General features: G+C 41.4%; 1 protein-coding gene and 1 long non-coding RNA gene across 5 annotated transcripts in view; both read right to left on the bottom strand.

Annotated features, from left to right (window-relative positions):
* The window catches only part of LOC129188398 (uncharacterized), a 222,253-nt gene that overhangs the window by 51,970 nt on the left and 153,404 nt on the right, over positions 1 to 16,879 (bottom strand). For 3 of the 4 annotated variants that reach the window (XR_008572615.1, XR_008572616.1, XR_008572614.1), the window contains 2 exons: positions 11,326 to 11,407; positions 9,603 to 9,688 (listed from right to left, as the gene is read on the bottom strand). The exons of the other annotated variant lie outside the window; for it this stretch is intronic. This is a non-coding gene — a long non-coding RNA (uncharacterized LOC129188398). The remainder of the gene's footprint in view (positions 1 to 9,602; positions 9,689 to 11,325; positions 11,408 to 16,879) is intronic. 4 annotated transcript variants of the gene reach the window in all.
* On the bottom strand, positions 11,665 to 16,847 carry sox2 (SRY-box transcription factor 2). The gene is made up of 2 exons (XM_054788840.1): positions 12,542 to 16,847; positions 11,665 to 12,385 (listed from the first exon to the last, which is right to left on the bottom strand). The coding sequence occupies exons 1-2, from the start codon at positions 13,504 to 13,506 to the stop codon at positions 12,376 to 12,378; spliced, it is 975 nt and encodes a 324-aa protein (XP_054644815.1). The 5' UTR covers positions 13,507 to 16,847; the 3' UTR covers positions 11,665 to 12,375.

Below are 16,879 nucleotides of genomic sequence, written 5' to 3'. Positions count from 1 at the left end.
TAAAAGAAGCAGAATATCAACATAAAAATCCAGAAAAAAACATTAAATAAAGGTTTTAAATTAATTTAGATTGCTGAGATTGGTTATGTGACCATGACACACACAACATAGTCCTGTCCCTTCAGCAAAAAACTTGTTGAGAAAGAGAAAACTGTTAGCGTGAAGCAGTCGTCCGTCACCACTTCACGCTTCCAATTTTGCGCTTTCTCTCGATCACTTTTTTGGAAAAATATATTAATTACTAAATCATGCAGTTTCATGGTTGAATACGGCCTATTTTTATTCAACAATGTATGCATATTTAAGTAAATGTTACATAATTTTTTTCTAAAATAAAGGAAAACTGCACTTTTTTGGGAATTTTGTGTGTGACATGAACACACGTCTTACCCTTTTCTGTGTTTTCTAAATATTGAAAAACTGCAGTTAATAATGCACGTAAATGGGATTCACCTATTCCGCTGACGAAGCTCAGTAAAAAAAAAAACTTTCCAAAAACCTCCAACAGCATTTTATCGTTTTATATACATGCTGTGACCATGCAGTAACATGTAGCACATTCATGATAACATGTAATACTTACAGTATTTTGCCGTATTTTGGTCATTTTTAGCATGACAGGAACTTCTTTCCTGGGCGCTTTGATTTCTCAGCGCCCATAGCGACGAACGCTACTTCCATCAGCAGCAACAGCGTAGAGATTGCATTCTGTTTGCTATCACTAAGCATGGCAGACTATGTGAGCCCAACGGGTGAGCCCATTGGAGGGGGCACCCACTTTGCCTGTTCGGGCTGTGCCCAGATGGGAGGGTTAAATGGCTTATTTACTGTCATTATGTCTACTATATTGGGTGATACGAGTGTAAAGGTGACTATGGGGTGTTATTTCATGTCCAGAGAGCTTTATTAAATGGGACCTATTATGCTTTTCCTCTTTTCTGACCTATAAATGTTCAATGTCGTATTCTGGATGGTTTTTTAACACCTAGTTCCACTGATGTCAATGCAACCCGGACTTCCTGCCCAGAAACACGCTGTAGGCCTGCCTTCACCCCACTCTGCTTCGCTGTGTTCACCGTGTTAGCAATAGCTCCCAGGAAATGTTTGCTCGGTTATGGAAAGGAAAGCTAATTTTGTTTAGATTTCCGAAACGAGGCAAGCATCAGGCACTTCACACGGGACTGTTTTGCGAACATGGGCCAATATGAAGCTGGACTTTCCGCCAAACTGTTGGTGAAGTCCGACGCCTTTCCAACGTTACTTGGTCGTGTTGAAGACTCAGAAGAGAAAGCTGTACGTAACAATTTATCAGAGTGCTAACTGTGTTTGAGTAAGTAATCGGAGAAAAGCGGTAGTCTGTGTAGCATTATAGAGTGTGCATACAGGGCTGTATGTTAAAAGCAGACATTTTTAAAAAATACATCACCGTTTACTATCAACCCCTGTACTGGCAAAATCTGAAAGTGGGGTTCGGCAGCTGCCTGGAAGTCCTCGGGAGCACTTGGGAGTGTGACCAATAAAAGCGGAGTGGGCGGGAAGTAGGAAACCCAAAGAAACACTGCAGAAAGAGGCACAGAGTCTGGAAGATCTAGAAAGCTTTCTGTGCGAGTTATTGTGTGTAGCTGCTCTATAGGAGCCCAGAATTCAATGCAAAGGCCCGAAAATTAGTATAATAGGTCTCCTTTAATGTTAAAATCTATATTAGAAAGCCGGAGACAGGTTTTCTATGCTTTAACTGCGAAATTATTCCATTTATATATAAGGAATCTTACTTTGTGGAAATTCACTTATCACGGTCGGGTCTGAAACCAACTAACCGCGTTAAACGAGGGATTACTGTAAATCTAAAATAACAGTCAAATGCCCTCACTCTGCAGCTCCATGCAAGATCTCACCTGTGGGGTAAGGATGGTTCTGAGAAAGAAAAAAATCATCCCAGAATTATACAGGAGGAGCTGGTTAATGGTCTCAGGGGAGCTGGGACCACAGTTACCAAGAAAAACTTTGGTAAAACATTTCACCACAATGGATTGAGCTCCTGCTGTGCCCACCAGGTACACCATCTGAGGTTTGCCAGTGAACACACTCAGACAAGGCGTGGGAGAAAGTGGCGTGGTGGAACTTTCTGGGATAAACTTGACTTTATGTGTTTGAAGGCAGAGAAATGCTGAATATGAGCCTAATACTGTCAAACATGAAGGTGGAAATATTCGACTTCGGGGCTGTTTCTCTGCTGAAGGGAGCTGTAGAAAGTCAGCGGGGGCAACTGAAACTATCAGTTGCCAAGTGACAGCCTTGAAACCTTCAGCATTTGTAGAGTATCTGTAAAGCAGGGTGGGCCAAAACCCCTATTGAGCTATGTGCAACACTGGTGACCAACTCCACGCAACGTCTGACGTCTGTGCCACCAAGTACTGTCACGTGTTGCTTGGGGATCAAATACTTATTTCATTCAATCAAATTACAGATGGTTCTAGAACCTTTATTTCATGTTACCTGTCTGGATTTGTTATTGATATTGATATGACTCTGAATAAAACCTAACAATTTTGGACCATTCATGTCTTTGTATGAAAAATCGAACCATTATTTCTCTCACCATGTTTGTGTGCACATCGCCGAATACAAGGTTTTAAGAGCACAGGCTCACATTTTTATTTTGGCACTCAACAACATTTGATAATATTGTGTTTGTACCGTTTTGGGTTCGAGACAGACTCACACTGTTCTCAAATTTGACAGGAAACGTGGTTGACTTAAAGGGTAAGTATCACCATTTTTTTTTAGATAGTGGTCCTTACTGTTTGAGAAGGAGACACGTTCAGTCTATACAGCATCTGCCTGGCTGCCAGTCTGTAACTGTCCTGTCTGATTATCTCACCCAGTTGGCCCCAAGGGGACACCCATACTGAAAGAGGCCACTCTTCCATTCAACAACAGCTTCTGTCAGAGAGTCAGAGAGAGACCTCAGAGTCACCAGCTCTATATAGCCCGATAGCGACTGATGCAATCAATAGAAATCTACACTGCAGTCAACACATTCGACTCGAAGTAATTTTTTGTCTTTTTAAAGTAAAGTGAAAGAAATGTGCTCTTCATAGAAATGTCTAACGATTGAACCCATTCGGCGTCCACACAGATTGTCATATTTTAGTTCTTGGTAAGACCAATGGACATGGGAGTCGGCGTGAAAAAAGAGGCCGTTTTCACAAGAACTCGGTCGTGTTATGTTTATGAAAAGCATGGAAATTAGAAGAAAACCAATATATTTTGGCGGATTATCTAATTTTATGACAACCACTTTGAAATTCAGGAAATATAGGAATGTTGTGTCCCAGTAACCACGCCAGTGTGGTTTTAATGCCTGAAAATTCATGATTAAACGTGAGCTCTTTTTCCTTATCAGTTTCTGGTGTGCATTTCCATTAAAATTATTATTTTTAAAAGGATTGACGGCATGACTTATATGAGTGATGTATGAGTATTTACGTGAAAAGCTTATGTTATTGCAAGAGGAGAAAAATGTGATTGTTTAGTCATTATGCAGACTGCAATGGAAGTAAAGCAGCAGACAGGTCGTATGCATTGACCCCTGACAGAGATAGGGCATTTTCACATGCAACAAGGTAATTTGAGGTAACATTTGTTACAACAAAGGGGTCTACTTGCCTTGAAGAGTCTACATCCATCAGCTTGTGTTTGTTACTGAGGCCCGTGACACAAATTGGGTTGTTAAGTAACATTTAAAGAACACATTCATTAAGGTGGAGATGCTTCTATCTAATGTGCCGATCCTTGAAGACACAAAGACACTTTGGTTTGCCTCCTGTCTTTCCTTCTTTCTGTTTGTGTGTCTGTGGGTTTAGGCGAGAGCTGTCAATTTGACGTGAACGTCAAGTACGTAAAAAAAATTGCAGTGCCTCCGCGACACTTTGTCTACTCTTAAAACAAATGAACACTTTGTATTGGGCGTTAATGTGTCAATAAATACATATTCACAAACTTCTGCTACAGATTTTCAATTGTAACTTCATTTTATGTACTTATTTATGTATCCTAAGTAATGCGGGGGTGTCCTGGGGACATTTTTGACCTGCAGCTCATGTAATTACAGTAGATCTTCACTCTTTACACTCCAAGACTACCCCTGAATGGCAAAAAACCCACAAGTAATTAATGCAGCCAAAAAAAGGCCAAATTTTAAACACATGGCTCATCCCTGCTAGCTTGACGTTTATGTTGTCCTCCGATTACGGATCAACATTTGCAATAAAAGTGACTGTTGTAATGACTACACTGTGGTGGACACTAGGGGGCATGTCTCTCACCCAGTCGGGAGTCGACTAGGGGGCGTGATTAGAGTCCAGGTTTGGGCGCGCAAATGTTAGCGCTATATAGTAAAAGAGATGTTCCATCTTTGTCAAGATGAGTAGTGTGCAGTTGGAGAATAAAACTCTGCATGAGACCAAACCTTGAGTCTTCCTTGCAACTGCCACAGCGCTAAATTTAGCTCCAGAACAATCCCCTTCTCTCTTCAATTGCCATTGCTCACTCGCGACACAATCCAGGTTTATGCCTCAGACACTTAATAACTGCATTTAACATTTTTATAGAATGTTTAGGCTCACCACTCACCACTAAAAATGTTAGCATGATAGAAGTGGAGTCACGGCATAGCCTTCAGCCTGGTTAGCGAAGGCTAAAGGCTAGCAGGCGAGTGAAGCGTTTCTCCAAGCTGCGTCTACATAACCCACACTGCTTGCCTGTTGTAATTCCAGTAACAATTTACGATAATATTAACTTATTTTCATGCCGCTGCAAGTTTTGAGGACTAACTGACTGTGGAAGCTAGTGCATCCGAAGCCAAACAAAGATATTTCTCACAGCACACAGCTATGGTGCCTTCAAGGGCCACCGAACAAAGTGCAAAATTGCAAAGCTTGACAAAAAAGACATTATCAGAAAAGCATAAACATGTAAAAATATTGGGCTTTCAGTGGTACATGTATGCTGTACAATTACTTGTATTATTTATAAATTGTTACCGATTTAGAGGATGATGAATTAAATGTGTTTTCTGTGGAAAAAAACTGCCTATTTTTGGAGGAAAATAAACCAATAAATAATTTTATTACAGTTGTCCCTTGCCACTTCGTGGTTAGAATTTTACGGCTTCTTTTTATCAGAGTTTATAAAAAATATATTAACTAATAAATCATGCTGTTTCATGGTTGAATACAGCCTGTTTTTAGTCAAAAAATGCCTATTTAAGTAAACTGTGTGTATTTTTTCGCTAAATTGAGAATTTTCAAGCATATAAATGAATAAAAGAACAAAATACAAATACAAGCTTTTAATGTTTTAATTAACTGTGACTGTAGTATTCTATGTTGATCACCAGGTGTCAGTAATTGTTCGGCGAGACAAGCACCAGACTTGATCACGGGCACAACAGGCTTTTATTGCAGGTTTAAATGATCTCACAACAAGCACAATATCAATAATCATGATACTAGCAAGGGCTACTGTTGCGGCCGTAACCGGCAAAAACCTAAAACTGAACTCTGAACCTCAGACGCCACTTCCTGTCCTCCACATGGAACACATTTATTGCCACACACACGAGCACGTGTCTTATTTATGTCTTAAATGGATTATATTGTCTGATTATATCTACTATATTGGATAATGTGAATGTAAAGGTGACTATCTATATCTATATCTATCTGTTTCATGTCTAGAGGGCTCTAAAAATAAAAAATAAAACATATATAGAAGGTCGTACATAGGTTTTATATGCCATAAGTAAGAAAATATTCCATTTGTGAATAAGGAATTCTACTTTGTGGAAATTCACTTATCACAGTCGATAAACAAGGGATTACTGTACTGTATATTAATTTTGACCAAAAATGCGCGAATGGGCATTGTCGCGAATGCTGAATCGTGAATAAACAGGCATCCACTATATTAATAAGATACAGGACTATGCAAATTTGGACACCCCAGACTTCAGGTGAGAGGTGGGGCACACCCTGGACTGGTCGCCAGCCAATCGCAGGGCACATATAGACAAACAAGCATTCACTCTCACATTCATACCTATGGATAATTTAGAGTCGCCAATTAACCTAACCTGCATGTTTTTGGATGTGGGAGGAAACCGGAGTACCCGGAGAAAACCCACGCACGCACGGGGAGAACATGCAAACTCCACGCAGAGACGCTCAATGGAGATTCGAACCCAGGTCTCCGGACCGTGTGACAAATATGCTAACCACTAGGACACCGTGCGGCAGGCACCTGTCACCATAATAATAAATGATGTGTATGTGACAGTGCCAATTAAAACTGACCATTATTGAAAAAAATAATATTTAACTTGAACATTGAACATCATAACTTCAAATGTTTCTTCAATTTTACCCAAATTAAGTGACCCGTTTAGGTTATTCGTTGTAACGGTGACACATTCATCCTCAGTGGCGCTTCTTTTCTCAACTAAAATATTTCAGCCCCTGTTTTGTCAACATACAATTCTGGATGTGTCATATTATAAATTGGGACAACCCTTGTTGCCCTGCTCTTCGTTTAATGTGCGAGTGGAGTTGTTGGTCAACAGTTGGGTTGGGGGACTCAGGAGAGGGAGGAGGACCTGGAACAATGGACGGTGCTGTTGTAAGCTGGAGTCGGTGGAGAGAGAGAGAGAGCGCGAGAGAGAGAGAGTCAGGCTGATGACAGAGTGAAAGAGGTTAGTGTCTATGCTGGGAATTGAGACCAGAGAAGGGGGGAGGAGGATGGGGTGTTCCTGTGTCTGTTGGCTTGTTAATGATGATTCAGTCCCATCAGCTCAACAGCCTTCTATCAAAGAATCTACGAATGCCTACAAACAACGTCCAGCATGGCCGGGCCTTGACATAAACTGTAAAATAGCGGCTGTAAAACCGGATTAAAACCACCACAACGTAAGCAAAATGTTTCAGAAAGGTGAACATGAATGACTTCTCTCCCACACTTGTGCCTGTTGTTGTTTCTCACAACGTTTTTCAACATAATGCAAGGTTGTGTCAGACACAATATGAGCTATAACCCAAATTACAATGAAGTCAAAGTATTTGATGAGTGTGTTTATGATTAAACAAACTACAGTCATGTTGTTGCATACTGAATTACTTGTATTATTATATTTAAATAGATTCAAACTTTATGGAAATTGAACAAGAATAATGCAGACAAAGAAGGCCAAAGCCTGTTGGATAAATGTGCATAACGCAAATTTATAGACATTTGATTGTGTGTGTGCAGTTGGTCACAAGTATAGTGTATTACGTACTATTATTGTATGAATAATCACCTCTTTCTGTCGAAATTCCATCCTGGTGTAAACCCCTTAAGCGGCCCATCATATTCATGATACGCTATAATATTGTTCCTCTTTGTTTAAAAGAACAACATGGAAATAGTCTTATTTTTTAACCAACAAAATTAGACCATGAGTGCTTTATTTTCCTTGCAGCCTAGCAACTCCTCTGCCTACACCCCCTCCTCTCCCAGAACCTCCCCAGGCCTGATGAGGAGGGGCAATCACCACCACAGCCACCAAATTTCCGGACAACAAAAGAGCAGCAGACCATGCAGCACTTTCACTTGTAGCTGCTCCCATGCAGTCACCTGTTGCCTCATGCTGCTTGCAGCTGCTCAACAGTTTCCTCACACCGAGGTGATCATGTGTGTTGCATATGAGCGTTTTGGTTCCATTCAGAAATTATTCGTTTGGAAAGATGCTGTGATTTTTGCACTAACTGTGGTGAGAAGCAGTTGCGCCAAAGGCTGCTCCCTGTGTCTTTCTCCGCTGACCGTATATATCAGGTCGTAAAGCTCCTTAATTTGAGCTGCATTGTGCTCTTTGCATCAGCAGCCGGCACAGCCAGCCAAGCGTTTGACCTTATTCAAATAATAAAGAGATGCTGATCAATGTTGGGAGAAGAGACCAATTAGAGGGCCTTTTATACCGTTATTATGGGTGTATTATGTCTCATTTGTTTTGCTGTTTAACATTTTTTTCAATAAATGTGAAAATGTGATCAAGTGATTCATGTTCGATCGGGTATTAAAGTTTTCAAAACTTCTAAATGTAAATACATCATTTTTAAATGATGATTTGTCAGCTTTTTAAATTCCATGTTGACAATCACTGGCCATAATTAAATGGTGATCTTTGAAAAGACACCAAACGAGATGGAGTAGTGTAGCATTTAAATAATGATCTCATCTGATTTATTAGTGCCAAAGTTATTTTTAGAGCCGGTTTCAGAACAGAGTAACCGCACAGCCGGATTGCCCTAGACAACAGGCCTTATATTGTTGTTGGTGGGCTCTTCTCACAAATCCCCCTCTCCACAACACCCCCAGGGGCCTGCCCCCCCCTTTCTGCACTTTCTCCTGGCCTATATGCTAATCTCACAAAGAAGCAAAATAGGAATATGTTATCAGAGGCGCGAAAACCAAGGCTGCATTTGTGTGTTTTCCACACTTATACACGCCTGTGACTACAATTTGAATGGCATTTTGCTATATAAAACACATGTACAGTAATAGCCGACAACTTCACTCATAATGACGAAGGAATGTAAACGCATAGATCTGTCAAAGAGGTGCATCAAATAACCTAAGTGAATTTGTCACATACCCATCCTGTGCTGTCCTTTAAAGGAGAGTATGACAAAAATGTAGCGGTTTATTGTGGCTATAGTCTGGCGTCGTGATTCGCTATGAACCGTGCATGCCATTAATGATGGAGCTTTATAAAGCTGTCAGCATCAATGAGCAGAGATGATAAACGGAACTTGCTGGTGACGTGATGGTGGGGGTGTGCGGGGCGCACAGAGGCCTCGAGCCACCTAGAACACAGGCCTGATGGCATGCTGGTGTGTCAGTGTGTGGTCCTATTCACTGGGACTGTGCATGTGTGTGTGTGTGTGCGTGTGTGTGTGTGTGTGTGCGCGTGTGTGTGTTGCTCGCCAATGCAAGTGCAGGTGCAGGGAAAAGAAGCAGGCGGTGCTCTCTCTCCCTTTCTCTTACACATACACACAGACACCCACACGACAGCTCTCTGGTCTGACACTTTAGCTATTCAAGCCCTCTTGCAGCAATGAAGATGGCTGATATCCTGCAAGGTTGTGGGTTGCACAACATGACACAAAGTAGGAGTAACATAAGCAAAAGCTGCCCTCTATGAATAATGACTGGGTAGAGAATGTAGAGATTTAAAACAGTGTGTTTGGACTAGTATGCAGGCCTTTCTGTGTGATTTAAAGTTTGAATTTGGTAAGGCACTTTTTATTTGGACTTTATTATATTTGGAAGGGTGGGGTGACAGAGGGGTATCACAATTTCACCAAATTGGTTTAGGACTCATGACAACATGCACCTAGATAACCTGATGTTTTAACCGGGTTTCACATAGGTGGTGTTGATGAAAGCCCCTTTGAAAGCTATCCAGGAGCTATCCACTGGATAACCACACACCATGGCGTTATCATTTGTAACATCTGGGTTTTTTTTTCCATCCCGAGGCAAAAAAGGCAGAGGCGCGCGCTTACCACCTGTTGCAGTCCAAATATCCTCCAGCGCAGCCGCCACACGCTGCACGCGAGCACCGGAAGTGGTGGTCAGACCTGGTTGGGTGCTGGAAGGAGAAGAACACCAGTACACGCCAACATGCGCATTTAAAAAGATAAGCAATATGTTAGAAATGTGATAACGTTAGTGACATAACCAATTTATAAACACTATATTTTAAGCAGTGGCATCGTGGTGCATTCGCGGCCCCTCATAGCGTTAGAAGAGAAAACGTTCATTTAATATTTGGAGTTATTTTACAATTGGAGAACACGACTAAATGCTGGCTAATGTGGATGCGTTTTGAATATTTTATTCAATTATTTTTTTAATACAATTCCATACTCCAAAACATGTCCTGGTTTGTGAAACCAACTAATGCGATTTTTTTCCAAGGCCGGAACACACACACAAACACACACATACGGTTGTGTGTGTGTGTGTTTTTAATATATATAAAAACCTTATTATTCCACATTATTGGGCCTTAGAATGCTCAAAATGGAGATAAATGTGCTAGCCTCTTGTAATGACACAAATGAAGTAACATTTGTTATCTTGTTCTTCTCAATGACTAGCATATGCGTTGCTACACGTTTTTTTTCATCGCATCAAAGATGAAAAAATAATGTATTCTGTCCTCCGGGCCTCAATAGGCAGGAGTGTTCGTACAAAGACAGAAAAAAGGCGACAACCAGAGACTTTCCAGTCCGTCCTTTTTGAAGCAAATTCTTTATCCTCGGTTATTAGAAATAATTGATCGTCTTGGATCAATAAATAACGAGGCGACCAACGATCCCTTGACCTCTTGTAGGCCCGGCTGGGAGACAGACACACGTAGAGGGGCCTCTTCAAATATTCATCTGCCGGTTAATGTGAGCTGCGCTCCCCCGGGACACAGCCTACAAAACACAACGGCCCCTAATCTTAATCTACCTCGCCGTGCGCGCGCGCACATACACACTACATGCACACACGCGCCAGACCAGATTTAAAACCGTTAGTAATTCAAAGCGAGCTGTTAGCTCATTTTAGGGATTATTTTTTTCCAGGATGAGCGCGCTGGCTGGCTCAACGACGCATTTGGGGAGGTTTTGTTGAAGAGGTTTGAGTCAACATTGTATTAAAAATACACACCCTGTATGAAAGCGTTGATTATAAAATCATTTTTTGAAAAAGAATGCCCAAACGATGAAAATAAATGAGAATGTGTTATATATAAAAGTCCATGCATTTTAATAAATCAATTGAAAAAGTGAAACTGTATTCTGAGGGATTCCTCACAAACAGAGTGTTGTTTAATTTGGTGATCATTTCGATGGTTGTCGCTTACAGATCATTTAAAAAACGAATTCTGTATCTCGTGAAATTAGACAAATGCAAATCCAAATTGTGCAAATGAACTGCAAAAACTTCCCAAGCCTTTAATTGGCCCTCTTCGTCTGAACTGAACTCCTGAAATCAAAAACTTCCGCACGATATTCCAATTTGAAAATCACTTGTTATTGTTTCATAGAACTGAAATGGAAATCCAATGCACGCCACTGAGGGTAACAATAATAACGATATTTTTAGGAAATAAATGTGAATGATTTGGTTGTTTACAATTAGGTCGATTGTATTTACTAATGACATAAAGTGTGTCATGACATAAGTTGTTTCCAGCTGTCATTCTAGTGATTTTACAAGAGGAGCCACATGTACCTGCAGGTCTTGGGTATTTTGGCGGATTTATCTTCCCAACAAACTTGATGGGGTTGTGAGGGGCGAGCATCCACAGTCCTCACTAGAAAATAAAAACGTGGTTAACCCACGGAGCACAAAGCAACCAACTATTTTGAATTTTAAATGGACACCGAGCCCCACCAGGAGTGGTTGTGAACGCTCCAAATCCATTCAAAATGCAGAGAATGGGTCTTGTATAGAATAAAACATTAACATTCAGCCCTTAAATAAAGGTGACAACTCAACATGTGATTGCACACACACACGCGCGCACACACACAATGGAGACACACAAAAATTAAATCAAAACTCAAACCATTTCAAGTATCCAAATTTCCAAAATTTATTCTTTTCAAACTGCATATTGGAAAAAAAATATACTCAGTTGAAATTGTAGCTGTTATAAGGATGGTATTAGTTTCAGTATATACATGTAGTGGTTGGCTTCTGCGTACAGGCCACAGTGTTTTTTGTTTTTTGTTTAAATACAACTACAGGAATGAATTCTGAGATAAAAACATAAAATATCACAGTAAATATACAGAAATTGTACAAATCAAATAGAAAATAAAGAGCACAAGCGTCATACCTCAAACAGATGAAAAGTGGGAGACGGGAATATAAATTAACCTTGAAGATGCATGAGCAGGGGGAAATGAAAACTTTTTAGTAATATTGACTTGAATTTAAAAGAAAAAAAAACAGTATTACCTGTTTCGTTTTATGTCCCTTTTCTTTCCAAAGTATGCAGTAAATACGAGCATAACTGATCGCTCCAATAGTTCTGCATCATTCTTATATTTTCTGCAAAGCTGGCTTAGTTACTTACTGTATATATATATATAAAAAAGAAGGAAAAAAAACGATGCAACCTCTTGCCGTTTTAACAATTTCATCTGATTGTAATGTTTCTTTGATAAATACTGTACAAAATGTGATTGCAATAATAAAACATTTGATTGCGACTCCCAGTTTCTCGTCTTCCAAACTTCATCCAGCAGTGAAGAGGGCATCTCCCACACCGTTCCTCTACAGCTTCCTTAAAGAAATGAAAGGGAAAAATTTGTCCTTTTCCTGGTGACTTTTATACAACTTTTCCCACCCCATTTTTTCTGTACAAAAATAGTCCAACGTTAAGTAGTCCACAGTTTGTTTTATATAAAAGTTCATTTCCTTTCTTTTTCATATGTCTTACATGTGTGTTAAGGGCAGCGTGCCGTTGATCGTCGTCCCGGGCACGGTGCTCTGGTAGTGGCCGGACATGTGTAGTCTGGTCTGGGCCGTCTGCTCGCTGACCTCCGCCCCGGGCAGGTACATGCTGATCATGTCCCTCAGATCTCCGCTTTGGCACCCCGGGGCGGCCCGGTGGGAGGACGAGGTGACGATAGGCGGACTGGAGCTGCTGGACTCGGATTTGACCACCGATGAGGGCCCCATGGAGCCCAGGGCGGTCATGCCCGGTGTGGTCTGCTGGGAATAGGACATGGAATAGGTCGGAGAGCCGTTCATGTAGCTCTGGGAGCTGGTCATGGTGTTGTACTGCAGGGCGCTCATGTCATAGCGGTGCATGGACTGCATCTGGCTCGGGTTGTGCGCGTTCAGTCCGGGGTGCTGGTAGCTCAGCTGGTCCTGCATCATGCCGTACCCCCCGTTGGTCCAGCCGTTCATGTGAGCGGCGTAACTGTCCATGCGCTGGTTCACCCCGCCGCCCAGCCCGGCCCCTACGCCAACACCGACCCCTGTGCCCATCCCGTTCCCACCAGGAGCAAGGAGCCCACCTGGCAAGGTGTACTTGTCCTTCTTCATGAGGGTCTTGGTCTTCCGCCGGGGCCGGTACTTATAGTCAGGATGCTCCTTCATGTGCAGGGCCCGCAGCCTCTTCGCTTCATCGATAAAAGGTCTCTTCTCGCTCTCCGACAGAAGTTTCCACTCGGCGCCGAGTCTCTTGCTTATCTCCGAGTTATGCATTTTGGGGTTCTCCTGCGCCATCTTCCTCCTCTGGCCCCGGGACCACACCATGAAGGCGTTCATGGGTCTCTTGACTCGCTCCGGACTGTTTTTCTGGTTGGCGCCGGTTCCGGACGTGTTGGTGTTGCCCGTGCCCCCCGTGTTGGTTTGGGGAGCTGGGGGCTTCAGTTCTGTCTCCATCATGTTATACATCAGGAACAGCTTTGTCGGTGCGCGCTCCCAAGCAGGTGAAATCGAACACACACACACAAAGTCCAACAGGACGAGGCTAGGTGAAGAGCTGCCAAAAAAGTTACCTGTCGATTCTCTCTGTAACTTTTTCTCTGGACCCCCCAAAAAATACAACAAGCCGAGCCTCCACACACACACGCACACACAAACACACACTCGTCCTCTCTCTCTCTGCCGCTCGGTGAGTGTGTGTTCGACAGCCACACACAGAGCGCCTTCTCCCAAAAAGGTCCCCGCTATGTTGTGTCCACAAAACTTCTTCTCTCGACGCAAAAAAGCATCAACAAACTCTACTTTTTCTTCCCTGTACGCCCGAGCCCTGACAAGTCCAGATAGTTTTGGAACAAGTTAATAGACAACCATTCAAGTGACGCGGCTGTCAGCAAATAAATGGCCTCGACCTGGCCAATCACAGCCGGCTCGCTCCCCTGACACACCAATGGGAGGCTCTAATTAGCATAAAGGGGCGTGGCTTGTTGTGCCCTGAGAAAAGGCACTCACCCTGAAGCTGCCTGGATGAGCCAATGCAAAGTACATATTTAGTATTTCATACGCAATAATAATACATACATGTGAACGCACTTTCCCAACATTATGCAGATAATGCTGTGAAGCACTTCTGCATTTGCTTGGCTATATTAGGCTATTTAAACATAATTTTCGTTCCATAATTTAAAAAAAAATGAAAAAAAGTTAGCGATTAATTCAAAATATTACATTGGAAAACGAATACCACTTAAAGATATATTTCGACACACACAAAATTCTTGTAATGAATCAAAGTGCCCTAAAAAGTCACACGAGAAGAGCTGAAATGAATGGTGTCAGTAGGCCTTGAATGTTAAGGTGTAATTGTTCTTACAAGTGCCAGTAGTTCAATATCAAAACGTCACTAATGCCCCCACTTACAACCCCAATAACATAACAACACTTAAGTAAACTTTGTTAGTTAACTCAAAGCATTGAATTGCTGTGTGAATGTGTGCAGGGGAGGGGGTTGCTTGTTGCTTTTTAGCGTTGAAAAGAGTAAAAGGTAATCCAAGATGTTTTCCCATGCAGCCCTTTTGTTTAGCGAAGTTGAATGCCGACACACAGAAGGCAGACGGGCTCATCTCAGCACAAATACGCGCGTTTTGTGTGGGATGTTGTCGCTACATCTGTCCGAACAAAGACACAACTCCACTCCACTTCCACTGCCACAGTGCTGCTGTTGTTGTTGGGGGGCTTTGCAGGGGTGCTGTTGCACACGGCGTGCAGAGGCTTTACAAGTGGACGAGTAATAAAAGTGAGGAATATTTTTAAGGTAAAGTGTGTTTGGAGTAAAGGCAAAGCTCAGCCAATCAGCCACTTGGCGGGTGAAAAGCAACGTACACCCGCTTGTCTTTATGTTTTCAATTAAACCAAAACCGAAAACTAGATATCACCACATGAGGCCAGCCTCACACACTTTAATTTAAATAATTCAAGCATATGGGGGTTTTTTTTGTACAAACTTTCTGTGCAGCCTCAACTGGTGACACTTTTTAAATCTCCCGTCTGAGTGCTGCGTGGCACCAATGCCGTCTACTGGCCACATGAAGAACTACAAGAAAAGTTTTATTGCATTTAGCTACAAAAAAGGGTTCATTTTCGTGTCCACGTGGGCCAATCAAACAACGGACACCTAAACACAGTACGTGAAGCAAAGTTAAATGACAAAAGTGTTTAAAAATTGAATTATTGTAAGTTGCAGCATGTTAAACACATGAATTATCTGTCATAGACGTGGAGAAGGGCTATGATTAAATAAGTTTTGCTTTTTCCAACTCCTTTTCCTATATGACGAATGGTGCAAGTGTACACATGGGATGTCCAAACAAATAAAACCATGATCAATTTGACCAAAATAAGGTACAAAAAACACTTGATCTGCAAGGACTCCATAGCTAATACATACACCTGGATTGATTTAATTAAAAGGAGTGTCTGTAGATCAAATCGTAATTGGACGTGAATAGATCAAGCCTCGTTATTTTGTTTTAGCCATTTGATATTAAACGGAAGAGCAAGGCCCCAGTGTGCTCATTATGGCAACCTTACATAAGACGCCTCTTGCTCTTAATAGGCTGCAAGAGGCGACACATGCAGCTCGCAGTATTATAATGCAAGGTTGAAATGGGCCGCTCGGCTGCTATCTGCATATCTGCATGCTGTCTGAGTGTGTTCCCCGCTACCTCTAATCTGCTTATGATAATAAAGGAACAGCGGGGACCTGCGGCTCCCTGAAAGCGGGCCCCAGCCAGGCCGGGAATGGCCCTGCATCCACAATCATCGTGAATTAAAGCCGTTGTTTGACAAAAAAAAAAGGAAGAAAAAAAAGCAAGCACTGCGGCTCCCTTGGAGTATTTGTAAAAGCCCCCATGTTGGAATGGGTGCACTAATGTAGCACGCCGTGTTGGTTTGTTGTTGCACACACACATAATTACTAAAAAGATATGCTGCGGAATAAATTTAAACAAAAACTGTCAGGTTTAAACTTTTGGCATAAAACTAATATCGTAGACGATACACATAACGTACAATTTTTCACAATTAATACATCTATTTTATTATCATATTATAATTGCACTGATCACACGGGTGTAAATATGTTTAAATCTTTAAATTAAATTCGACTGGAATAATAAATGATATGTTTTTTGCCACTAGGGGCCGTACCAGGGACTGGAGACGCCGTCAAGAGTCAAGTCAAAACATCACCGCTCCTGCTTCAACAATATTTTGGAGAATCAATTCCCATTTAAAGAAGAGCCACTAAATTGCACTGACATTTATATCAAGATGAATTTTACTGCGTCTCTAATTACTTGAGAATTAGTTCAATGAAATAAAGTGTTTTCTTAATGGTCCGTGACACGCTCACATAATTGCATTATGCCACAAAAGCATGTCAAAAAAAACCTTAAGTGAGAAGTGACAGTAAATTTAAAAGTAATTATATTTTATTTGGGTTGGAAAAACCCTTAAAGTTGAAAACACACAATGTTTTTTAAAAAAAAATCAATGGCATTACTATGATGACGACTAATATTATTTAGAAAAAGTAATTGAATAAAACAAATTCCAACATGGATTTCAGTATGTCAGGTATACGGCAGTATACAAAATATATAATCATTATTATTGTTAATAATAAGATTATTATTATTATTATTATTATTATTATTATTATTATTATTATCAGGAGTATTAGCCGGTCTGTCAAGCATTATGGCCAAAGCGATGTCATTCCAGTGCAACACACCCACCACTGTCTCACACGCACACACAAGCGCGCACACACACACGCAGACAG

This window comes from Dunckerocampus dactyliophorus, chromosome 10 (genome assembly GCF_027744805.1).
Source record: "Dunckerocampus dactyliophorus isolate RoL2022-P2 chromosome 10, RoL_Ddac_1.1, whole genome shotgun sequence".
In the NCBI taxonomy this organism is placed as follows: domain Eukaryota; kingdom Metazoa; phylum Chordata; class Actinopteri; order Syngnathiformes; family Syngnathidae; genus Dunckerocampus; species Dunckerocampus dactyliophorus.
This window is presented reverse-complemented; position numbering and strand designations above follow the sequence as displayed.